Consider the following 12,230-nt stretch of genomic DNA (forward strand, 5'->3'; position numbering starts at 1 on the left):
AGCTCCAAGATGCAATCAGTTTGGAGAAGATGTAGAAACAAGGGAGAAATCTGAAAGAGTCCAATATCCAGTTAATGACATACGAGTGGGAAGATAAGGGTTGTGGATTAATTTGAGGCAGATATTGATTTTGCACTTCCTACAAGGTGTATGTTGCTAAAGATGGAGGATGTTTGTTAGGGTCGTGTCAATCATGGTAGTTAGGTAGAACATTAGCCCTTCAGGATTTTGACCAAGTGCTGTGCGATGATAAACCAAAAGAGCAAGTAGTATATGATAAGGGGAAGCCGAACTTTCCAAAGATTTTGATTGACCGTCTAAGGTTGCTAAAGAAATGCAAAGATAAGATCTCATTTCTGGAAGGGGCAGTGTTGAAGGTGCATAACGGTGAGGCTTCTATCCTTGTCCTTGAGAATGCAGTTGAAGTAAGAGTTGAAGTTATTTTAGGGAAGTATTAAATCAGTTAAGGCTTTGAAGTGCTTGGCTCCTATTGATTTTGCCCTAAAAGCAGGGTGGAAAAATTAGAATGCATGTGTATTTGCGAGACCTAGTCAATGAACTTGATTGGACCCTTTGCTGAACATTAATGAAATTAAGGGTGCAACAGTATTGCTGACATAGGATCGCTCCTCCCTACATCTTCAGATTGCACTAGATGAGCGATCCAAGTCTTTACTGTTTATCACCTGAATGACCTTACAGTTTCTGTTGCAAGCCCTTTGGTTTGGTGTCGGGGGTATTCCACTGGGTAATTCATCAGTTGCTTTGTAAGGCCAATACAGTCACATACTTTCAGGATGACCTCTAACTTTAGGTAAAGAATTTGGAAGCGCACGATCAAACATTTGAGCAGGTTTTGAAAGGGTGCCTACCGTCAAGGGTGAGAAGTCCAAATTAGGTCAAAAGTGACATGGATTTATGGGGTCAACCTATTGACTGAGATGAGGAAAAAGAAAAATGTGTTTAATTATTATTAAAACTGAGGGCTTACTTTAAACAGTTATGCTTATGCCAAGGACTAGTGGAATATTGCACTAAATTCATAGTAAACTTTACTAACCTGATGTGGAAGTGGTTAAAGAAGAACACATGCAGTGACAAAGGCATGACAATAAATGTGCTAATTTAAAATTTGGGAAGTCTGCTATATACCGTGCTTGAAACTGATCGATACAAAATGCCAAGAATAAAAATATAAATTATCAAGAATTCTGCTTATGTATATTTTTATTTTCCTCAAATTATTTCATATTTATGTTAATGACTGATTGCAAGCATTCCCCCTGCATACTCTTTAGCAAAAAAATCATTTTCATCTGGTGAATTGTAACCTATACATTTTTGTCTGTGTGCTTCTGTTGCTAGTTAAAATTACGTTAAGTAGCCATCTATCTGCTAAGGTTGTTTAACAAGTGGCTCTTGCCTCTGTATTCTTGGGAATGAACGGAATAGTGTTCTCCATTCACTTTGCACCTTTATGTATTTTATATCTAAAGCTAATCAAAAGGTTTTATTGTCTGACTAGATGAAAAAACATGTTTTTAATTGTTGAGCAAAGTGAAGTGTTTTTGCCCTTTTTGGAGTGTGCTGCGTAGATTTTTTCTATCTTGACTAACATCGTATACCTATGTTTTGCGTGCCACTTAACAGTAAATGCCAAGTGTGGCCACCTATGGTAAATTTTCCTGAACAGATGGGCCTCCTATTCAGTCACATAATTGAACTGTCTCCCTATAAGAATCTGTTGCTTAGACAAATTTGATACCTTCAGCTTATTTTTAGTTTCTGCGTAGGGTAAAAAACCCTTTTCACTCTGATGGCTTTGTGTAATGGCTATATCTCCGTTCTACCTGATGTCACACATCTAAAGACAGTACTACATGCTGCAACTCCACTATCCAAAGGTAATTTATCTTTACCACTCTACTCGGAAAAGAACTGTATTGACGGCTGCCGCTTCCTGCACCTATTGAGTTTTTAAGCTCTTGGATGATCTTAAAAAAATGTACTCAATGCATTGAGCACTGCTCTACATTTTTCAAGCCTCACCTGCTACTCGGAGCTTGTCGTCGTCCGGTTTGAGTTCACAAAAAGCCCACAAACTGAGTACCTAAAAGGCTACTTGTCATAATCCCCAGTTCCGCATCAGACACATTGCTTGCTGAGCCTCAAAAGTACTCTGACAATAATGTAAAAAGCTAAGGATGTAAGATGGTTTTTATTTTTCAGTGGTTTGGCTGACTGCCTGTACTGCTTTCTCACAAAAAAAGCAAGCACCGAACTATATATGTCATGGGATATTGTCTATTTCAAGTCTTTTGATAAATTGGTGTTCCCCAGCGAATAGTTAAAAATCAGCCCTGGATACTGACCTTATATGCCTTTTCATGATAGGCTCCACCGTGATATTACTGAGGCAGCGATCCTTTATATTAAGCTTGTTTAGCTAAGATTTTCAACTTTGCCTAGTTTATATCACTTTCAAGGTGACAGTGGGTGGAGGAATGCCTTAACCACCGTCCTTGCACTAGATATGGAGTAGACCTGCTGATTTTACATATAAAATGCCATTGGTTTAACTCTGTTTCTCAGTTATGGGGAGGGGTGGAGGGGAATGCCTAACCACTAGATATGGAGTAGACTTGCTGATATTCCATATAAAATGCCATTGGTTTAGCTCTGTTTCTCAGTTATGGGCTAAGAATACATTGAAAATATTTCAGGCCTCCCCATAGATGAAATGAAAGACCTGTTCCAACTGCCATTGCTTTTGAATAATTCCTGTCATTCCTAAAACTCAATGGAGTAGTTTGTAGGCCAGTTACATGCAAATTATATTAAGTAATGTAAATTGATATTTGTTTGTTTTTTAATACAGATCGCTCCTATATGCGGTTAACAGAAAAGGAAGATGAAACTTTGCCAATAGATGTAAGTAATTTGAAACCTGCTCCATTTTGGGTTTCATATATTTGAATGCCCTTGTTATTTATATGTGATTTTGTAACTTTTCCTGCCATCTTCACTTTTTAGGTCGAGCCTATAGCAGCACATGCGCTGCTATAGGAAATTGACCTCTTGGAATCGGTTCATGTGAAGCTCGTGAATGTGGTGCTCACACGCCATTGGCCTTTGCGTCTGGCTTTAGCACGCAATTGGCCAAATGCTTGTGAAGGTCCCAGCTTTTATGGAAATGTTCACTCCCAGAGCGTTTTGCTCTCGGGAGCTAGCAGCGCATGTAGGGGCCAACTGGTTATAATAAGCGCTTGTCTGTTTATACAGGGCGTGGGAAGGCTCTCCTCATGCTCAGCTGCTTGAGTGTTGGTTGGTGAGGCAGAGTGAGGTCTTCCGCCCTCCCCGCAGTGTGTGCACCATCTCTCTACCCTCAACATATACTGTTGTAATTGCCTCACCGATAGCTGAAACTATGTGGCCTCCGGCATATGTAAACTTTATTAAGGGCAGCAGTCTGCGAAAGTGCAGTGCTGCTGGCACAGCGGCTAATGTGACATCCAAGAAATGCCCTCCCCTCCCCCCCAAGGTACGTCTCAGGACGGGGGCAGACACACCCTTCCACCATTGTTGGGGAGACCTTGCTTGGACTCCCGGAGGCAGAAATCTTACTTGCATCTGCGCTTGAGTGTAGTGCAGCTGTGATGTGTCCCCGGGCATTTGGGAACGGCCCCTGGCTCACGTAGCCTCCTCCGGTCTCCTCCGCTAAACCCATCTCCTTCACTCGGTTGAAGCAATGCGGGCCACGGTGAGGTTCCGTGACAATTGTAAGTGGTGTTTTCGACTCGCACGAATATGGTCGAGTCTGGTATCTATGAACCGCAAATGACGAGTTTAGTAAGTGTGCGCAGTTTCGCTGTGCTAACTTAAACCGTTCGTTTGTTATGTGGGCTTTTCATCTGTACCCACGGGTTCCATCTTAGATACGGCATCCATTTTGTCTCTTGCCCTCAAGTAGCCAGCGAACGGACGCTGTCCGCTTCGCGACCCTGGGACTCCCAAGATATTTGCGGAAGACACATGTTCTTTGTAAGTGTCTTTATGACGAGGGGGTTGCTGCTGTAAGGCAGATGGCGCCGCTCGAGGCTCATCTTGCCGCACGGACTTATTGTCTCAAGCCGTGCATCTCATTAGGCACGTCCCTTTGATGCCTGTATCTCGTGTTTCTCGATACCTCCCCTTTTACACCCTTTCCGATCTCCCCACTGTCTCCGTCTTCCTCTGCACCTGTCTTCGTTCCTATTTCGATCTACTTTACTGCTGATTGGAATTTGCTAATGGTGGGAAGATGGGTTTTTACAGTTGGGAACCGCCAAATGTTTCCGCACTTATGTTCCGGACCTTGTGTGTTTCAAAGTGACCAAAGCGACCCCTCTGGGAGCTAAATGTGGGAACCGGGTTGTAAACTTTTGTGTTCAATGTTATCCTATGGGTAAAAACTGTATAAAAGGAGCGATCCACAGAACCAATTTGAAGCAGTCTCCCCGAACTACACTCGATGTACTTCCTGTGACTTCTGTGTTCCCTGCAGCAAATAAACCTTGAATCTTTGACGCCGAAGGAAGTGTCCCGTGTCTCTGTGACTTGTACGCCGGAGCAGGTTACCCACGAAGGTTTCAGGTGTTGTGCCCTGGCACCGCTGGGTCCAAAAGAACCCAGTCCTTCAGTTGGCGCCCAACGTGGGGCTGCATCAGTGGTACCGGTCCAAGCCCGACGATCGTGAGGAACTTCGTGTGAAATCTCCGAGGGAAGGTGCACCCCGCTTCATCGATCCTGTTGTCGAAATAAGTGGCCCGAAGACTTTTCCCGCGAAGATTCCCGCCTCCTGACGGCTGCGACGGACTGCTGCCCTGACTGTAGACCTGTTTTGGCGCCTGGCGTAGACCTTGGTATAGCGAGACGATTGACGGGCCTTCCTGAGGACGCCATCGATCTTTGAGTTAAGTATTTGTGGGTCGCTCCCAGAGTTCTTGGTTGTTGACACTTTAGCGAGTGTCTTTGTTGTACACGCTGTGTGAGTGTTTTTGTCGGTGACACTTTGCTAGCGTACTTTGTTGTTGTATTGTTTGACGACTGCAGCCGCCAAAAACCGAGGGTTTTGTTCTTGCTGGGACTTGGTAAATCCCGTAACCCTTGAAGTTTGTGAAACTCGGCTAGTGTGCAAGATGCCTGGTCGCAGTACTTTGTTCAGTTGTTTTAGACCTTGTGGTGCGGATTCCCTGCTGGAGGACTCGTGTCCGATACCTCCGGTTGGAACTCCTACTTATGACTTATATAGCAAACATGGGCTAGGCCCGATTGCTTTTAACGATTATTGGATAAAATATACAAAGAAAGACGGCGATCTTCGTTGGCCACCTCACGGTAGCTTCGAAGCGTCGATCTTAGATAATTTGGAAATAAAGTTGTTCGAACGTAAATCTAGGCCGGCCATGTTTGATGCCTTTCGGTTGTGGCGCAAAGAAGCCCGACAGAAAGAAATCAGACAGAATAAACGTAGTCAGCGAGATAATGTTGCTACCATAGTGAAGAAAGCTGAGCAGTTTCAGCGTGATAAGGAGGATAAGGATAAGGAAGTGTTTGAGAGGCTACAGCGTATGTCCATAGATAAATGCTATCCTGCTTTGCCTACGGAGTCGGATAAGAAGGAAGAGGCAGTTGAGGATCCTTTAATGTCCTATCTTATGAAGTCGCCACCTCCGTACGTACAGGGTACCGCAGCTCCTGTGGTCCCTGCCGTACCTGTTCTTCCACCTATTGTTCCTCCACCAGTTCCTCAACCTGCACCCGCTCTTCCAACTATTCCTGCTCCTTTGTCTATTTCTATTCCTACTGCTCCTCCGCTTCCACATACTCCTGCTCCCGCTACTGCTCCTGTGTTGTTAACCCCTGTTGTTGCTACTGTTTCTACTCCTTCTCTTGTTAGTCCTGTGTCTTACTCTTCTCCCTCTACTCGTAATCGTAACTCTCCCCTTGCGACAAACTTCTTTCAGTCGCTCGGACCTGTTTTTGGGTCTGCTGGTTCTGATGGACCTCAGAGACGTAGCCAGCTTCCTGGTAATAGAGAACGTGTTGCGCTATATAACATGGCGATGGGTTGGATGGTAAACCCTCTTAGAAATCCACCCCGTGTTGTCCTCGAAACGTTTAATCAATTCAACATACCAACTCAGAGATATGTGTTTGATGAAATGTGCAAGTTCCTTCATGATCAGATAGCGGCCAATGCGCCTGACGAGGTGCTGACCGCCCTGTCTGAACTTCGACTTCAGTTCGCCACTGGACTGATAGTAGATACTAATGTCCGACGTGCTATTGAGCGGTTACTATCTCTTCGTCCCGCTCCTATTCCTCATGCATTGTTCGTTGAGGATATTGAGCAACAAGACGAGTCTGGCCAATATCCTATGCGTGAAGTTCCGCCGGTTTGGATACCAGCTGATAATACTAATGCTGCCCAGCCAGTAGCGGCACATTTTGAGAGAGTGTGGATGCACCTCCCATGGAAACGATCGGAAGTGCTTCAGGTGAAACAATCTTTGCCCGATCCTCGTAAAAATCCTACTGGGTATTACAAGGAATTATCGCAGCTCGTAGACGCTACGGTAATGAATCTTGCCGATATCGACATGTTGTTTGGCAATGTCGTACCGCAACCGGTATGGGCCAAGATTCGTCACCAAGATCACGCAAATGAATTAGGTGGTGATTGGGCTGCCATTACAGCGGCAGACGCTGGACAAGTGGCTGCTACTAAACCCGATCAATTGATTACTGCTCTTCCTGGGCGAATAATAACATTAATGAAAACACTTATGCCAGCTATGAGGGTCAATTGGGACAAGTTGTCAGCCTGTAAGCAGAAGAAAGATGAGAGTGTATCAGACTTCTTTACGAGGTTTGAGGAAGCATTCATTGATCATAGTGGACAGGATATGGGTACTGAGGGTGGACAACGGTTGTTTGTGGATAAATTTGTGTCGAACTTACTGCCCGATTTGAGCAATAAATTAAGGAATTCAGAAAGTGCATGGGCCGTTTCTACTTCAGCTCAGATATTGGCTACGGCACAATATTACGAGAATAGAGAGAAAGAGGAGAATGACCGTGCTGATAAAAAGACGAAAGAGCTCAAAACTAAAGTGTTGTTACAACAAGCGTATCCGCCGCGTTCTAATCAGAATGCGCCTCAACAGAATAGATCGCAGACGCAATCGAATCGATCGCAGCCGCGTAATGATTCCTCTTTCCAAAGATCTTCGTTAGGGTACAATCAATGTGCTTATTGTAGACAGGAGGGACACATTAAATTTGATTGTCCTGCTTTGAATGGACGTAATAGCGGTAATTCATCTAAAGGGGGCCGTGGTGGTTCACAGCACGCATCACGTGGTAGAGGTCGTGGTGCTCAGAACGACCGTTCTGACCATTCATCAAATTCTAATAACTGTTTCGATCAACGTGGATCGTCGCAAGGACGATCTGCGCAGTATAATGTAGACGATTATTACGTCGATCAGGGAACTGACGACAGTAATTACTAGGACAGCCAAAGACAAGGAGAGGGAGTGGTATCAGTTCCGGTTGATCAGAGAGGGCCTTACGTCGCAGTTGCTACATCGGGCGTCGTTGAGCCTTTTCTGTTGGACACTGGTGCAGCGAAAAGTTCTATCATGCATTCGAAACTCCCTGGCGCACCTTTGTCTGGCTTAACAAATGTTTCCGTTGGATTCTCTGGCGCCCCCGTTAGCAATCCAGTTTCACGCCCTTTGCCCCTTAAAATTGGGCCTCGTGAGCTCGAAGCTCCGTTGATTTTGACCACTGGTTGTGGTGAGAATCTTTTGGGTCTGGATTTGCTTAAACGTTTGTATGCAACTTTGTATTGTTCTCCTGCGGGTGTAAAGCTTACGTTAGGAGAGAGAGTAGTCTCTCCCATGTATTTGTCTCTCGATAAGCTTCCACTGGAATTGAATTCTCTTCCTGCGTCTTTGTGGGCGACGGGTCCGAATGACGTGGGCCTACTTGATATCTCCCCTTATGTTGTTCAGTTGAAATCGAATGTGCGATTGCCACGTATTCCCCAATACCGTATCTCCCTTGATGGTGAACGAGCTTTGTTAGCGATCATCTATGATTTGATCGAGAAAGATGTTATTGAGGAGACTCGGGGAAACGTGTGCAACAGCCCTGTACTGCCCATTCTTAAACGTACTGATCCTACCAAACCGCCTGTTTATCGTTTTGTTATCGATTTACGGGAGGTAAATAAAATTGTGGTTCCTCAATTCCCTGTTGTGCCTGACATCACGGCGCTACTGACTCTGATTCCAGCTACTGCTTCGTGGTTCTCGGTGATTGATTTGAAAAATGCGTTTTTCAGCATCCCGATCGCCGAAGAGAGCAGGGACCTTTTCGGTTTCTCTCTCGGTGGACGTAGCTTCCGGTTCAAACGCGCTCCTCAGGGCTACTGTGAAAGTCCATCGATTTACAGTCAAGCCTTGAAGGGTCAACTGGATGCGTTTAGGTTGCCGGTTGGTGCGGCTTTAATCCAATACGTCGACGACTTATTGGTGGCTGCTGATACTCAGGACATTTGCAAAATTGCTACGGTATCGTTGCTGCAACATCTCTGTGAGTTAAATCACAAGGTGTCACCTTCTAAACTCCAATATTGTTGTCAAGAAGTAACCTATCTAGGTCACTTATTGTCAAAGGAGGGAAGGAGATTGACCCCAGAGAGAATTGCAGCGATTGCGCGAATGGCTGTGCCACAAACCCAGAGAGATGTGCGTGCCTTTCTAGGTATCACGTCGTACTGCAGGCAGTGGATTCCTAATTTTTCATTGCTAGCGAAACCATTGGTGGCTCTTACGTGCAAGGATGTTTCAACTCCTTTACCATGGACGGAAGAATGTCAGAAAAGTTTTTCTGAATTACGTGATTCATTGTGTTCGGCTCCTGTGTTAGGTACCCCTGATTACAGTAAGCCGTTCACGTTATATGTTCACGAGAGGGAAGGTTGTGCTTTGAGTGTCTTAACGCAACCTTTTGGTGGTAAGCAACGTCCATGTGCATATTTTTCCTCGACCTTAGACCCAGTAGCTAGAGCATTGCCGAGTTGTTTGAGAGCAACTGCGGCAGCTGCGGTCTCCATCCGACAATCAGCAGGATTGGTCATGGATAATATGCTTACGGTGATGGTTCCGCATGCAGTCGATACTCTTTTGAATCGAACGAAAACTCAGCACTTGACGAGTGCAAGGTTATCTGGGTACGAATTGACGCTCTTGGCAAGCCACATTCAGATAAAGCGTTGTAATGTCCTAAATCCGGCAACTTTGTTACCAATTAGTGCAGAGTCAGATGAAGTAGCAGAACATGACTGTTACTTGCGGACAGAAGAGGAAACAAAAGGTCGAGTGGACCTTAAAAACACCCCATTGGAAGACCCGGATGGCACTCTGTATGTGGATGGGTCATGTTTTAAGTTGCCGAATGGCGATGTGACTACTGCTTATGCTGTTGTAACGTTGAATACTGTTGTTGAGACTGCGAGATTGAATCAGAATTCTGCCCAAGCTGCAGAGCTGATTGCTCTCACTAGAGCATGTGTGTTAGCAAAAGGGAAACGTGTGAATGTGTACACCGATAGCCAGTACGCTTTCGGTGTAGCGCATAGTTTTGGACGATTGTGGCGAGAGCGTGGTTTCTTGACGTCGCATGGCACGAAAATCCAGCATGGCCAGCTTGTGAACGATCTTTTGGATGCACTGACTTTACCTGCGCAAGTTGCAATTGTTAAGTGTAGTGCGCATCGTAAAGTGACGGATGATGTGGGTCGTGGTAATGCGTTTGCAGATGAGATTGCTAAGGAGACTGCCCGGAACCTTAGCACTCGAATGTATGTGACGAGTTCGGTTAGGTGGCCTACAGAATCGAGTATGTGTGAGGATACTATAGAGAGTGTGAAAGCAATACAGAATGAGGCCACTGATACTGAAAAGACGAAGTGGAAAGAAAGTACGGGAAAGTTGGATGTGAATGGTTGCTGGATTGATTTGTCAGATCAGAAAAGATGGATGTTGCCTGATGCGTATGTGCTGGCCGTTGTGACAATGGCACACGGGTTAGCACATATTAGCGCGAAAGGTATTTGCAAGTTGTTGGCTGCTGTGTGGAAGAATGATGGCATTACGAAATGTGCTGAACGTCTGGTGAAGAATTGTATGGTGTGTATAATGTACAATCCTGGCAAAGGAACCCCAACTCCCCCTGGCAGTTTTGCTCCTCCTTCGTATCCCTTTGAGGTGATCCAATTGGACTTCATCCATATGGAGCGATGCAATAACCTGAAATACGTTCTGGTTGTGGTTTGCGCATTCTCCCGATGGATTGAGGCCTATCCCCTCAAAGATAATACTGCTTTGTCTACTGCGAAAATCCTACTGAAGGAATACTTTCCTCGGTATGGAATGCCTAGAGTCGTGTGGTCAGATAACGGAAGTGAGTTTGTTGGAAGTGTGATGAAGAGTGTGTGTAAGGGCCTTGGAATTAATCAGAAATTCCACAGCGCCAATCATCCTCAGTCAGCTGGATTAGTTGAGGGGTACAATGGCACCCTTAAACTAAAGCTAGCGAAGATTCAGGCTACGACTGGACTTTCGTGGCCTGACGCTTTGCCTCTAGCATTACTGTCAACTAGGGCGACTGTACACTCCCGAATAGGGCTTAGTCCCTATGAAATAGTGTTCGGCCGTCCTGCGAATGTGTGGGGGGTTCCTAGGCCAGGAATATTCTCTGATCTTGAGTATCCGATGTTGATTGACTACTTACATGACTTGACTGCTAAACTGAGGTTAATTCACCAACAGGTTTACGACGCCTTGCCGACGCAGACGGAGGGTCCAGGCCACCAGCTCCAGCCTGGGGATTGGGTGGTTACCCGTAACTTCTCACGCAAGAACAATCTGGACCCCCGATTTGTTGGACCTTACCAGGTGCTCCTGGCCACGAGGACTGCCGTTCGTCTTGAGGGGCGGAAAAATTGGGTACATGCTACCCATTGTAAGCGAGTCCCTATTCCTTTGCCGGCAGACCCGTGGGTGAGGAAAGGCATTGCGTCAACAGAAACAGAAACATTGCCGGCGTTTGTGCCTTTCAGCGACGCACAGCTTGTTGGAGAACCCTCAGCACAGCAGAAAGCCACTGTTGAACACTTGTCAGCAAAAGACTCAAGACCAGAACAATCAACTGATCAGCAGGACGCTGTTTCTTCAACGGATCCTTTGTTCGACGAGCAGACACGTCCCGGGAAACATCGATATTCTTTGCGATCTCACACTAAGGACAAATAAAATATTTTTGCTTTGCTGAAATTGATAACTGCAATATCCTCGTTTCCCATGATCAACTTTGAACATTCGTATCATTGAAATTTTTTGTACATATATCAAGCTTCCTTCCTTGTATCTTTTTACTTCCACAGCTGAGAAAAATTGTGCTTATATATATACATATTGTGTATTGAAGGCCGTAGGGCCGCGCGCGTACTTCCTTCTGGACAGTAGGTCTTGACGCTAGGTTAAAGGCCGTCGGTTCCTAGGAACTCCTGGGGATTGACTATTGCTGCACAGAACGGAGTGCGTCAAGAAACGTTGCGGACGGTCGTAGGGAATGGCATTTTCGAAGCTGAATGATTTGGAAGGAGCTCAGGCATACAGATTCAAGCTGCAGCAACTCAGTCGTACCAAATGTTTTATACTTCAGTTGTTTGTGTTGTTTCTGACTGCATCTGCATTATTGGCGGGTGGGGTGTATTACACTATGTCTTACTTTTTACCTTCTGCACCTACTCCTACTCCTCACCCTAATCTTACCACCACTGCTTCTCCCCATTCCTTTCATATGTTACCGGAACACGAGCAGGCTAGACGTGTAGAATTCCGCAACAATTCCTTTATTCAGCTCCTCCATCAGCATCAGTTAGTGGTTAACGCTACTAATTGTTGGGTGTGTGGGTTGATGCCACATACTGCGGGTAAGGGAATTCCATATCTGGTGTTACCGTATAGTTCCCAAGGGTCAGCTCGAGCATTCCAAACAATGTTTCGAAGCACACTGGGTTTCCACCCCACTCAAGAACAACGTTCCCCCAACTCTGGTCCTACTTCGTATCAGAGGCTGCTATCAATGGCAATAGAGGATATGGAAGATGAGAT

At 45.4% G+C, this 12,230-nt stretch overlaps 1 protein-coding gene across 1 annotated transcript in view; it reads left to right on the plus strand.

Moving 5' to 3' along the window:
- The window catches only part of MMGT1 (membrane magnesium transporter 1), a 72,243-nt gene that overhangs the window by 16,971 nt on the left and 43,042 nt on the right, over positions 1 to 12,230 (plus strand). The window contains exon 2 of the mRNA XM_086918673.1: positions 2,879 to 2,931. Coding sequence (XP_086774799.1) covers positions 2,879 to 2,931 — 53 coding nt within the window. The remainder of the gene's footprint in view (positions 1 to 2,878; positions 2,932 to 12,230) is intronic.

This window comes from Lissotriton vulgaris, chromosome 4_1, assembly GCF_964263255.1.
Source record: "Lissotriton vulgaris chromosome 4_1, aLisVul1.2, whole genome shotgun sequence".
In the NCBI taxonomy this organism is placed as follows: Eukaryota; Metazoa; Chordata; class Amphibia; order Caudata; family Salamandridae; genus Lissotriton; species Lissotriton vulgaris.